Genomic DNA, 14,062 nt, shown 5'->3' with positions numbered 1-14,062 from the left:
TTTAACGACAAAAAACACTAAAAAAGTTTGGTCCAAGGACTTAGTGCACAAAAAAACCTTTCGGTTATCGAGTCTTGCACCAGAACAGTTTAACGTCATGTCCAGGACATTAGGTATTCTAAGCAAAGATATTTTTTTCCAAGTCCAAAATAACAAAGTAGTTTCCCTAAAAAGACCATTTGGATATAAACTTTACCTGTGTTTTTTAATAAAACTTTTTCAAATAAAATTTTAAAGAGATCTAGATCTTGTTTGAAGTAGTTTTTTATAAAACTACTTTTAGTCTCCTTACTTAATTATCGCATCATTTTTAGTTGATACCTTTAAGCGTTTCATTCTTTTACACAAAAGCCTCAAATTATTTTAAACTTAACTGTTTAATAAACCAAACCGTACATAATGGCTAACATTGTTTGTTAACGACAAAAAGAACAAAAAGAACCTGGTGTACGAGCAAAACTTTTCGGTTATCAAGTCATATATCACGGACACAGTTAAATGTCTTGTCCAGGAATTTAAAGAATAGTTTTTTTTTCAAAAAACCGATACTTAGATAGTAAATTTTTTTATATAAAGTAAAATTAGTTTTAATAAGTTTGTTTTCTAAGTTACTTTAAGTTCTTATCAAGAAATTTTTTTACAGAGTATTATACCTAAATACTTAAACCTTTATAATAATTGTTTCACAGATTTTGTTATAATTTTTTTTGCCTTGAAATGATTTTATGGATGGAAGAGCATGTATATGCAACTCGATGACCGAGAGGTCTTTTTGCGTATTCAGGTGCTTAAACCAAAAAATTTTGAGCAGTTTTTCGTTTTTGTTCAATAACCCACTATAGTATTAACACTTATTTTTAGTCTGTTTACTAAAAGTAGTACTATTTTTTTTAGTAAGGAAAACAGTTCTTATAGACATAAATTTGTTTTAATTGCCGTTTTTAAGAACTATCTGCAAAGATGAAAATCTTTAGAGTAGTTAATTTCTAAAAAGATAAATACATAACCAAAACAAAACAGATCTTAGACTGAGATTCGTGAAACTTTAATATCTATTTTTTTAAAGTTGTTTTAAGAGGTTTTGTGTACAGCTTTCTAAAATAGTTTATATAGGTTAGATAAAAATAAAATACGTAATAGTTGCTTGATAATTTTTTTAATTTTTTCTAGAAAATTTGTACTACTATTGCTAGTTTTAAGCAAATTGGATTAAAATTATCCTAAATAATAATTTGATATTTTCCCAAAATACAAGATATTTTGTCATTAGTTTATATTAGTAATAGTTTATACTGAATGCCATCATCACAACTGGTTTTGTTTGAATTTTAAGTTTTTTACAATATTACATACTTGTGCAGAGCCATTTAAACTAATAAAATTCTGAGATATTGTCCAGTATACCTTTTAAAACCGTTTTTAATTAATGCGACTTGATAACCGAAAGGTTCTTCGTTCACCAAGTCCTAAAACTAAGTTTTTTGTCGTTCAAGAAATTATAATAATGCAATTTTATCAACAAGACCTTATTAGTTATTTTGATTATTATTAATAACTAACTTTTTTTTTGAATTTTATTTCTCCTTTAAAAAACCTTATTAAAATATGACTTACATGAACGTTTTGAACTTTTCAAATGTAAATTATTTTTAAGATGTAGCCTCTTAATTTTTTTATAAAAACTTAAGTTGTCGTTATTTCAATAGTCATGTAACCCTTCAACTTCCATCTCACGCAACCAAGTAGAAAATTAAACACTTTCCGAGACCAAAAAAGTAATCATGACTTAAAACTAATTAAAAACCAAACGATCCGAACTGTTCATTTATTCACCTGTTTATGGTCGAGCATACGTTATAAAACAAATAGCTGATGCCAGCGTTGTACATAAACTAGTTTTGTAGCTTTTATTGCATAAAAATATGATAGTTTTAGTTGTGTTTGACTCATTCAATATGATTAAACTTCAGTTTTAACTTTATAAATAAAATAAAGCTTTACGTAAGGGTTAAACACATATTTGTTTTAAAACTATATAGAGTAAAAGTAATGGAGTTTTATAAGTTTCTATACATTAAGTATTTGATTGATAATTACAGGAGAGATATCAATTAAGTGCTCACCTTTATCACTTCAGACAAGGGTTTCACTGGGGGCGATTTTAGTAAGTTTAGGGGCAATAATTAGTAAACGGTAAACGGGGAAACTCAAAAATTTTTGGAGGTTATTCTTGAGTTGCAGATGAAGAGCAAGAAAAAAAAGGTCATATGTGTATTCATTATTAATTTTGAAACTTGCACTAGATATTCTTGAGTTGCAGATGAAGAGCAAGAAAAAAAAAAGGTCACATATGTGTATTCATAAGTAATTTTAGAATTTACACTAGATATTCTTGAGTTGCAGATGAAGAGCAAGAAAAAAAAGGTCTTAGGTGATTTAAGTGGTAGTCTTGTTGGAGGGAAGTTGCAGATGGGGAACAGCCTTTTTAATTTCTTCAAGGGAGCAATTTGAAAAAAAAATGGGAAAACCTGCTTTAGATCAAACTATAGTTTATTAAATAATTTTATATTTCAAACGAAATATCTTTTTCAAACACTAGAAAAAACTGTGTAACATTAGCATTAACCATGTTTTCGTTTTTTAACTTCATTCGTTCAAATTAAGGTTGTAGTTTTTATTTTTTTATTCCCTTAATTTAAAGATTTAGTGCGTACGTTACGCAGGTGAATAGCTCCTAAAATGCGTAGCACATCAACATTTTGGTATAACAACCATTTAACAAAAGATAAAAATTAGTAGTAATTGCTATATTACTTTTATTTACGTAGATTTTTCAAATATGGTCATTAGTAAAAAAAGAGGGTTTAACAATGAAAGAATAAAATAAACAATTTGCTAACAAATAAGTTAAGTAACATTTATTTTATCTATAGAAAAATATTTCAAACACTATATAAATTTAAAACAGTTAGCAACGCGTCCAACAGTCTTAATTCCTTTTACTCTCATAATTTCAGTTCAAACTAATTTCAAAAACAATTTGAAGTAAAATTTTCAAAAATAAATGCATTTAACTTACAATAATTAGTTTTCGATGATAGATGGAGAGAGAATAACTTAAATTGTATTTTATTTTCCGCCAAAAAAGATCAATCATCTTACATTAAAGTTTGGAATTATCTCTTATACATTACAAACCAGAACTATAAATGATCTAATTTTTGATAAAACTTATTGTAAACGAAAACTAGCATTAAGCGGACAAATAAATGTCAAGTTTATTGTCCGGTTTATATATTTTACTTGTTTTCTTTACTAGTACTATCTACATGACATAATTATTATCACCTTCATTTGAAAAAAATTGGTTTATTTTCAAGGTTTCATAAACATAAAAATTATAAATTAATTGCTTCTAAGCTTATTATAATATTAAAACAATTAAACAATACATTTTTTTTAAATTAGAGAAATAAATGTTTAGAGATACGACTTCTAAATTACCTTAAAATGCTATGAATAAGATATGCATGTAATATTTATCTTAATATATAATTTATATTACAGTTCGACAATTAGATCTAAATAAAAGACTACAATAGTACTGTAAAAGTTTTATTGTTTTCTGAATTTACAGAAACTTAAGCTAAGTTAACAAATTAAGTCACATTTTATAAACAAAATAACTTATGTTAATAAAATCGATATAAAAGAAATTAAAACCTAAATCGCTGGGGACGATTGATCTAATTACTTTTGATTAACAGTAAACTTGACTAATAATGGTTTTATTTTTGAAAAAGTTTAGTTAAAATATGTATTACTTTTGAATATAAAATACCAGAATGGATAAATAACCTAAATTTCAAAACAAAAAAAATTAAAAGCAATTTAAAAATAAGAATTAATCTAGTTTTCATAATTATAAAAAGTGCATGTAAATTTAGGGACAATACAATAAAGTAGAAACCGAATGTAGAAAAGCCTTAACATATTAACAATATTTAATGTTTGTAAAACATAAATAATTTTAAATGCACTAAAACATACTGTATGTGTACTATTCTGTTGAGTTAAGACTTTTGTTTAATAACTATTACTAACGCTTCGAAATAATTAAAGATTTTAAATTTAAGTTTGATTATAAATATTGTTTAGTTTTGAAACAAAATATATTCTAAAGAAATACCTGAAATAAATACTATAAAACTAAAACATTTTAAGTTTGTTGCGGAAACTTCTTTTTTCTTTAGAAGTCAGGATGTCTTTCTAAAATCATACCGTGTCCCTGAAAAGTAATGTGATTATGTAACCAATTTTTAATACTATTATACATAACTCAATTTAAAATAACATAGTCTTTACCTCAGATAGTTTTAAAAGATACTTTAAACTTTAAAAATATGTCATGTTAACTTTGTGATAACTTTCTTTATTATTTACGAAATTTTATATCTTATAAGATTTTATATTGAATGAAGGTTATTTTGGAAGCATTATATTAATTATCATTAAAAAACGAATATATTTATAATGCATATTAATTTATTTTTTTCATATCTTTTATACATTTTTTGTTATGTATGATATACAGTGTACATATGATATTGAAATTTTACGACAAATATTTAGTCATTGTAACAAAACTAACAATGCCACCAGCGGCGCACGCGGCCAGCAGAGCGTATTTGCCGTCTTCAGCCTTCAACCTGTTGGCAGCCGTGATGGCCAGCCTGTTGCCCGTGGCTCCGAACGGGTGGCCTATCGAGAGCGATCCGCCCCACAAGTTGAACTTCTCCATCGGCAGCTGGCCGACCTGGTATCATGAAAAGATTGAATAATTTTCTATTCAAATAAGATTCTGACTATTAAATTAAAAAATAAATGATTTGAAACCAACACTTTTACTACATAAAGGCTTTTTTAAATTTTTACTACAAATATTATCCTAGTTATGAAACATAATCAAATGTACCTTTTCGCTGATTCCCAGGTATTTTTGGGTGAAGTAGTCCGAGTCGAGCGCAGCCAAGTTGGCCAGAATTTGACCCTGAAACAATGAATTTGGGTTAAAAGATTTTCAAAAAATATTAAATACTAGTAATACTAGTTTATAGATATCCAACGAAACAAGTTCGTTGGAATATATAGCACGACAGTTGCAAAGTACTGTTTTTTTAAACTAACGCAATTTTTCTATCTTAAACTAATAACGCAGTTTTGCAAAGTTTTCATGATGAAACGAAGTAAGTTTTCAATCACATAAAAAAAACTTTGTAAATTGTGACAAACAAAAAATGCACAACAACAAACTAACGGCGAACGCCTCGTGGAACTCAAACACGTCGATGTCGCTCACCGACAGCCCTGCCTTCTTGCACACCTGGGGGGTGGCGTACGCGGGTCCCAACAAAAGCTGGTCTTTGGGGTCCTGGGAGACGAACACGTACGAGTTGATGATGGCCTTCGGCTTCAGACCCATCTCCTTGGCCTTCGACTCGCTCATGATCAAGGTTGCGCTTCCTCCGTCGGTCTGTATTGACATATGTTTAATAATTAAAGTGTGCAAATGTAGCTACATGGCTGTGATAATGAATCTTTTAGGCTGACTTTTTACACTTTTTAATATTTTTTTACATAAAATTTTTTTTGTCTTTTTTATACCTTGTTCTTATTTAACATTGTACATTTTTCTTCATTAAAATAAAATCATCTTGGCTAATTCTTTGTTGAAGAATTTCTATTAAGATAATTAAATCACAGAAAACATCAAATTCTAAAAAAAAAACAACATAACAACTTTTTTAGTGAAGTATAAAATATATATTATTGTTTCCGATTTGCTAATTTCTTTAAACTTATCAACTAACTTCTACTATATGACAAAAACTTTACAAACTAAAACGAGTGATATTAAATAAAACGAACCAAGAAGCTGGCGTTTGCAGCAGTGATGGTACCGTGCGGCTTTATGAAGGCAGCGCGCAATTTGGCCATTTTCTCCATGGGGGTTATCCTGATTCCGTTGTCCGCCGTCACAGTTTCGGCGACCCCTGTATCAGGAGGGATTTATTCAAAAAAATACTTTTTAAACTTGGCATCTTATAATTCGTTAATGAAAAAATACTTCTTTATTTATAAAGTATTAACTAACAATAGTTACAGAAAGATTACAATTTTAAATAAAGAACTGTGAGTCATTGAAGATTTTTTTTATTCCTGCATGCATAGAAATACTAATTAAATAAAATTAAGTAGTAATTACTATCAAAAGATTAATAGAAAAAAGTCATAAATAGTGATGGTAAAAATCACGGCATACCGGGAACTTTGAAGTCTAGCCTGTCGGCCAGCTTTCCTTCCTCGGTGGCCTGCTTGGCGAACATGTGCGACCTCTGAGCGTACTCGTCCTGCGCCTGCCTGCTGATTCCGAACGCTGCTGCCAGCCTGTCCGCGCTGTGGCCCATCACCTCGTTCGTTGAAAACTCAGCTATCGCCGGGAGCTGTTTAAAATTATTGGTAAGTACTGGCGTCTGTTTAGTCGTCACTTCAAGCTCGTTAAAGTTTGATCAGGTTATTTTTTTCAGTAAAAAAAAAAATTATGGTAAATAATAATAAAAGTGCAGATTAACTATCTACTTATTTCCACCGGGAGCTGGTAATATAAGTAAAATGGTTATTCCGCACTTTTATTATTATTTAAATAAGCTTTTTATTAAGTAACTTAAGCAGTTTTTTATATCTAACAAAAAGTCAAATAAATGATAATTATAAATCGAAGATCATTTTGAAAAACATAGTTTAAAAATAAAGTTTTTAGGTTTTCAAACAACCTCAGGGGCGAGATACTTTCCGGGGCTGCCGAGCAGTTTCCCCAACAATCCCAACTTCCCACCGGTCGACTTGGTCTGTTTGAAAAGTGAAAATTGAGTAAAACTTACTAATAATGAAAGTCCAAAAACATGATTTTTCACAAAAAAAAAGATTTATTAACATTAAAATAAATACACACCTTGTTGAGGGTGAGCATGAGGCTCCTCATCTTTCTGTTGAACTTGATGGGAACATCGGACATGAAGTCGACTCCACCGGCGATCACCACTTCCGCTTGCCCGGCCTTTATCATGTTGAATCCTGAAAATTTTGTATGGAAGCTTGTAAACAGAAATTATTTACAAACCTTAAAAAATTGTGACCAGTGAAACAGCTTTATAACTGACTTTGATTGTGTAAAACTTCGTTAAAGCACATTGTTGAACTGTTTTAACTAAAGAGTTTGGAATATATATTATAAGGTTGTTAAAAGTTATAAACTAAAATCATATGTACTTTAAATTCAGGAAAAAAATACATTAAAAGAAAAATATGAAGATTATTATTTCAGTTGTTAAATAAATGTAAACTTAAGCTTTGTACACTACATCACATTTTTCTTATACTAATTACTTAAGCTGCAAACCAATCAATAATAAAATTAAATTTAAAAAGTTGTAGTATACTTTTTTGGTTAAAATATTTTTGAACAATGCAACAATCGAACTTTGAAATTGAAAACTGTTTTTTATTTCAATGTGTACTATAATACGCTATAACAAAATAAAAGTCTAACAAACTTAAAAAACACCTACGTTGTTTTGAAATTAAGCAGGAAAGCGATTGATAACTACAGTTTTTATCTGTCAACTTAATAAGACTTGTTACTAGCTTTATAGACAAGTTTTTATCACGATAGATCGTTTTTTTTTCTACAACAACAAAGTATTTTTACAATAATTTAACACATTTTACATTTTTGTAATTGTAAAAAATATAACAACTTAAAAAGTTAGGTATAATAATTAGTTTATTTGTGTATTATACCTGGTATACAATGAAAAATCACTATTAGTCTCCAGCTCTAGTTTGTAATCATACAACTAATACCCTCAACTTAGAACAGTGTAAATTTAAGCCCTAGTTTTATCATAAATTACTGTAAACTAAACTTGAATTAATTAAAGCTATTAAGTGTTAATTAGCCATTTACTAAACATGTCCCCAATGAATTTATTTTTTAAATAGCTTTGGAAAATAACAAACACTTTTAATTTTTGAAGCTAAATTTTGAAAAATTTAAATAACTCCATACAGAAACGTTGTTAGCTGCTGTATAAACAAGTGCCAATTTAAGTTGTTAATTTTGTGTCATGTGTTTCTTAAAATGTGCACATAAATTAGTCTACTGTGAAAACATATCTTAATAAGTAGTAAAAAATATTTTTTTTTAATTTTTTTTATGTAAGAATTTTTTCAAAGACAGTTTCTTGGTAGTTTTTAAGTTATTATAGTTCTTGATTGCTTAGTACTTAACATAGTCACTAATACAAATAAATCTCAAACAAATTATTTTTGTTTTGTTGTACAAACACTTTGTTTTAATATTGTAGTGTGCACAGAACTTTTTTTTCAGTGTAAACATATGGAGGTTTCAAAACTTTGGAAATTCTAAATAAAAGCTATGGCTTAAGCTACTGTTTCATTTTTTAAATCCTTTATTTTTTTTTTTTAATATACAAAATGTAACAAAAATACTCATTAAAAAAAAATAACATAAATATTTCTCTAACTATTACTTTCTATAAAATTGTAGCACTTCAAAACATTAGCTACGTTTTAGTGAAATAACTCTAACCGGTAGCGATGGCCTGATTGGAGGAAATGCAGGCTTGTGTGACGGTGTGACAGGGCGTCTTGTCTGAGATACCCGCTCCCAATGCTGCTTCTCTTGCAATGTTGGCCGTCTTCGCTTCCTGATTATTGTTTGTCATTTAATTATATGTTATTTATTACATAGAATATAAAAAAAAGTTTTTTATACAAACACAATATATAATTATAACATTATTGATTTCTTTGCAGCAGCTGTTGTTGTAGCTTACAAAAAACCAGTTTAAAAAAGTTGAAAACTAAATGGATTTAATTGAGTTTAAAATAAACTTGTTCAATGATAACTCTAAAACTCGTAGATCAGAAAAATGTTACATAACAAATGTAAACACTATATCTACAACCTGTGTTTATATCTTTGATTAAAGTCAAAACAAAATTAAATAAATTCAATCAAGTGAATTTAATGCTTATTATAAAATGGATATTTTGAGTAAAAAGCATTAACTTGAATAACAGTTCCACAGATGACATAATCAACAGCATCCTTGGGCAGGCCGGTTCTACTCAACAGTCCTACAATGGCCTCCCTCTGTAAGTCGTGAGGCATCAGGTTTTTGTATCTGCATTATCATTTATTGAAAATGTTTAGTCTTATAAAACATCTTGTACGCTAATACGTCAATACAATTAAAATATTTTATTAAGTGCATAGAAGTTTTAATCACTTTTTCACGATTTAGTCTTATTTTATATAGTTTTTATTAAGCTACAAAACTTTTTTTTGTTTTTTTGCCATAGAGATAGATTTTTAGTAAAAAAGGCATTTTTTGCTTTTTTAGTTTGCGCCTCCCATAAGAAACCTATTGTAGTCCCCAACTTTGACCGGCTATGTCTCAAAAATTGTTTTAAACTTTCAAAATTTGTAAAAGCAGCTTATGGTTTTGTTAAAACTAATGAAAATACAATCGAATTGTGAACAAAGTGATTTACCCCCTATGCCCTTAAATAATACTATGGCTTTGTTAACTATATAGTATTTTGAGTATATTAATATAAAGATAACTTATATACAGGGTTCCTACTAAAATTTCAAAAAAAAATTATAGGGAAATCCACATTATATTGTAAATTTACAGGGAATTTATTAATTTTTTTTGATAGTAATCATGGCAGAGTATAAAAAGTAAATGCCTTAAAAACTAATTAGTTCTTTAGACTATTTCATTACTGCTACACACTTAATTATGTGCAAAATAGCTTCTTCTTAACAAGAATATCATGATTAAGGCCATAGGGAAGAGGGGGGGGGTGGGTAAGCCATGTTTTTTACAAATTGATCTTAATTTATAGAGTTTTTTATAAGCTTCAAGATGCTTTTTATTGTTTTTAAAAATTCGAATTAATTTTTAAGATATGACCAGTCAAAGTCGGGCCGCATAATAGGTTCCCTATGGGAAGGGAAACTATACAGCAAAAAAAGACTATTTTATTTAAAATCTATCTCCTCCTACATTTTTCAAGCAATTTTCTTCAAACTTTTACAGTCTTATCTTTATAAAATAATAAAAAAACGTAACTTTGGACTTTAAAGATTCTAAGTAATAATAAATTATAAATTTTTTTTTTTTAATTATTGTAATATTGTTTTTATTTCTTTAACTTATAAAAATTTATTAGTAATGTTTTTTTCTTTTAATATAAGTAACATTTCCTGAAAACTTGAAGAAGATTGCTTGAAAAATGAAGGAGGAGATAGATTTTTAGTGATCTTTAAATTTTCCATGATAATTGATCTTGAAAAATTTTCTATCAATTTGTTTGTATTGGAAATTTTTTACAAAAACTAAAATATCTCAAAAGTTTAATGGTATTTTTGAATTCTATAAAAACTGGCTTGTAGTTTGTATACAAAAGCCAAAGTTAATTTTTGTAAAAAAAGTGTTTTCCCCCCTATGGCCTTAATTGCGTAAAACTGAAACTCAGTAGTGTAATAGACTGAATAAACCTCAATTAGAACTTGTTTTCAGCTTGTTTCTAGTTAAATATCTTTAAATAAACTTAGCAGCAGCAAATTTAGAATTATCATTTAACATAATTCAGCAGTGTTATAGAAACAAAAAACTAAACAGATTACTTTATATAAACTAGAATATAGATAAATATATAAAAAAACCAAAGCGCATAAAAAAAATAAAATGCGCATATAATAATTGTAAAAAATAAATTATTTATAGCACACTATAGAAAAACAGTTATTAATCATTTTGTTAATTAAATAAACTTCTCAGTTTATTAAGAAAAATACACACAGTATGAAAAAATATCAACTTTAAATAATAATTCTTGACAAACTACTTAAACAATAAGTTAAAATTTTAATTTCACACTAACAACAATCAAGAAACTAACTGAGTACCAGCCATTAGAAAAGGTGTTCTTGTTCCTTCAACAAGAACAACATTTTCACTGCTGTTTCTTGAAGTTGTTGATAATGAACGAGAACCTGCTAAAATTTACAGCACTTGTTAGTACTTTTATTACTGTTAAATAGTTCATATTATTTTTATGTGCTTGTTTAATTAAGAGACTAGTTTACACTTTAGTAGACTTTAGAAATTCCTTAAAAGATTATTTTAAGGCCATAGGGGTCCAACATAATTTTTTTATAAAACCCAGTATTGGCCATAATTTTAAGTTTTAAGTATATTCTATGATATATATATTATAAAAATTTCAATTAATTTTTGAGATATGGTCAATTTTGAATAAATTCTGATATAAGCGTAAAGAGATGATTTTTTAATAGCCAGTTTTAATAGAACTTCAAAAACTACTAGAAATCTTTTTTCTACTTTGTTTTTCAGGCAATTCACCTAGAACTTAAAGAAAATTTTCTTTGCAATATTTGAAAAACTATTGAAACAAATTTAATAAATAAATAGTATATGAAGCAAAGCATAAAAACTTTTATTTGTTTGTTTAAAAAATCAGTTAACGGCATAGGAGGGGTAAACACCCTTTTTTGGTTTTTGATCGTATTTTATATAGTTTTTACTAAGCTACAAAATGTTTTTTACAGATTTAAAAAATTCAAAATAGTTTTTGAGATATAGCTGGTCAAAGTTGGAGCCAACAATAGGTTCCTTATGGGAGGCGCAAACTAAAACGGCAAAAATAGACTATTTCACTAAAAATCTATCTTCTCCTACATTTTTTGAGAGAACTACCTCAAACTTTTAGGAAATGTTCCTTGATATATTTAAAAAATTCTGTTCGAAGGATTTTTTTAAAAACAAAAAAATAAAAAAATTATATAAAAAATAATCAAAAAAAAAGTTTTTTTTAGTTTTTTTGTTACAAATTCTTTATTTTTTTATTTTTTAAAATTCTGTTCCGACAGAATTTTCTAAATACTGCAAGAAACATTTCCTGAAAATTTTAGGTAGTTATCTCAAAAAACGTAGGAGATAGATTTTTAGTGATTTCTAGTTATTAGTCGTTTTAGTTTGCGCCTCCCATAAGGATCCTATAGTTGCCTCTGATTTTGACCGGCTAAATCTCAAAAATTATTTTGAATCTTTTAAATCTGTTAAAAGCATCTTGTAGCTTAGTAAAAACTATATAAAATAAAATCAAAAACCAAAAAAGGGTGTTTACCCCCCCCCCCCCCCCCCCCTAAAACATAGTTTAGACAAAAATTTAAACAAAATGGAAAAGTTTAAGAAGAATTGCTAAATAAACAAAAGAAAATTATTTTCAGTAATTTTTTTTAGTTTTTTTTCAGTTTTTAAGCTAAAATCTCTTAGCTTGTACATTGCATGTAGAGACTAACAAAATTTAATTACTTTTTCTTCGAAAGTTAGTTTCCATAAAAAAAAAGTAAAAGCACGTAGTAACTTAAATATGTTAAAAATAAAAAGTTAATCACCCATCTCACTATGGAAACAAAAGAGAAATAGTTACATACAATTTTTTTAAATTTAACCAATTTGAAGAAAACAAATAATATTAACAAATTATTAACATGTTTATAACTAAGAGGTGGTTGAAGGGGTATGATAATGATGTTATGAAGAACTTTATCAAATAAGTTCAAAAAATGTAGAAAAAACTAAATTCTTTATTATTATAACTTTTATGTGTTAATAAGTTGTTTAACTAACTATTGTTCTTATGTAATTGACCATTTTTAATTTAAATTATGTTTTAGTATAAAAGTCTAGAACACAAAAGACTAAAGTTTCATAAGCCCTATTTTGTTAATTATTATAAATACCATACTATTTGTTTGATAATAATAGCAAACTAAATCAATTTAAGAAACATAACTTAAACAATACAATTCAAAATATTAAAATCTGCTTCTTATTTTTTTATTCATTAATAAATATAACATCTCTAAATTCTCAATGTATCAATTTTTGAATGGTTGTTTTGATTATATTTAAAAACATATAACAATTACCTGCAACTGCTTGAGTGCTGATTCTGCTCAATTGTTTGACTTGCCTAACATACATTCTGACTATTTAGTAATCTGCAAAAAAATAATTCATAACAAATTTTAGTTGGGAGTTATGTTAACAACAAATAAAAGTTTGCATTGGAGCCCAATTATAAGGACAAATTTAATATTTATTTTGTGTATTATTGGTATTTTTCTTGATTATTATGCACCCATTAATAAAATACTGTTGTGAATTTTTAAACAATATTTCCCTTTTTTTTTGAAACAAAATTATTAAAGTTATTTATAATAAAGATGATTTGTAAAAAATGAAATTAAATATGATGCATTATAATTAACAAAAGGATCATAACAGTTATTAATACATGTGGCAAAATATTTCTAAACAGTATTTACAAGCTTTTTATGACTATCATAAAAAAATGTAAACCAAATTTATATAGCTATATAACAGCCAGAAGGTGGCTAAACTTTTTTCAATACAATCTATTTAAGGGCATAAGAGGGTGGGGTAAAACACTTTTTTCAAAATTTGATCTTATTTTATATAGTTTTTTAAAGCTACAAGATGCTTTTTACAGATTATAAAAAATCAATATAATTTTTGAGATATAGTCGGTCAAAGTCGAGGCAGCAATAGGATCCTTATTGGAGGCGCAAACTAAAACAGCAAATAACTAGAAATCACTAAAAATCTATCTTCTCCTAAGTTTTTTAAGTAAACTACCTCAAATTTTCAGGAAAAGCTCCTTGATATATTTAGAAAATTCTGTCAGAAAGAATTTAAAAAAAATAAAAAGTTTATAACAAAAGAACAAAAAAAAAACTGTTTTAAAAAGGAGAAGATAAATTTTTAGTGAAATAGTCTATTTTTGCCGTTTTAACCTGAGCCTCCCATAAGGATCCTATTGCTGCCTCTGACTTTGACCAGCTATATCTCAAAAT

The 14,062-nt window shown here is 27.4% G+C and overlaps 1 protein-coding gene across 2 annotated transcripts; it reads right to left on the bottom strand.

Moving 5' to 3' along the window:
- Positions 1-3,746: 3,746 nt before the first annotated feature.
- On the bottom strand, positions 3,747-13,188 carry LOC145845722 (trifunctional enzyme subunit beta, mitochondrial-like). 2 transcript variants are annotated; one of them, XM_082952804.1, is made up of 12 exons: positions 13,115-13,188; positions 11,059-11,155; positions 9,155-9,269; positions 8,672-8,789; positions 7,013-7,134; positions 6,834-6,908; positions 6,323-6,503; positions 5,929-6,053; positions 5,318-5,533; positions 4,976-5,050; positions 4,652-4,816; positions 3,747-4,288 (listed from the first exon to the last, which is right to left on the bottom strand). In XM_082952804.1, exons 1-12 carry the CDS (start codon positions 13,167-13,169, stop codon positions 4,250-4,252), a joined length of 1,383 nt encoding a protein of 460 aa, XP_082808930.1. In that variant the 5' UTR covers positions 13,170-13,188; the 3' UTR covers positions 3,747-4,249. The 2 variants fall into 2 exon arrangements, with proteins under 2 accessions (XP_082808930.1, XP_082808932.1); XM_082952806.1 differs by having other exon boundaries at positions 11,059-11,152; positions 13,115-13,175.
- Between the last annotated feature and the right edge of the window lie 874 nt (positions 13,189-14,062).

The sequence above is a fragment of the Thalia democratica genome, chromosome 1 (assembly GCF_965202585.1).
Source record: "Thalia democratica chromosome 1, ktThaDemo2.hap1.1, whole genome shotgun sequence".
Classification (NCBI taxonomy): Eukaryota; Metazoa; Chordata; class Thaliacea; order Salpida; family Salpidae; genus Thalia; species Thalia democratica.
The sequence above is the reverse complement of the archived record's forward strand: the minus strand, read 5'-3'. Positions and strand labels throughout refer to the sequence as shown.

Bases quoted from the DNA above. Each gene is read 5' to 3' on its own strand.
- LOC145845722 (XM_082952804.1), bottom strand. From the start codon at position 13,169: ATGTATGTTAGGCAAGTCAAACAATTGAGCAGAATCAGCACTCAAGCA. The intron at 5,534-5,928 runs GTTCGTTTTATT...ATGTCAATACAG, and splicing joins CTGCAAACGCCAGCTTCTTG to ACCGACGGAGGAAGCGCAAC. The intron at 4,289-4,651 runs GTTAGTTTTGTT...ATTACTTTTCAG, and splicing joins CGTGCGCCGCTGGTGGCATT to GGACACGGTATGATTTTAGA.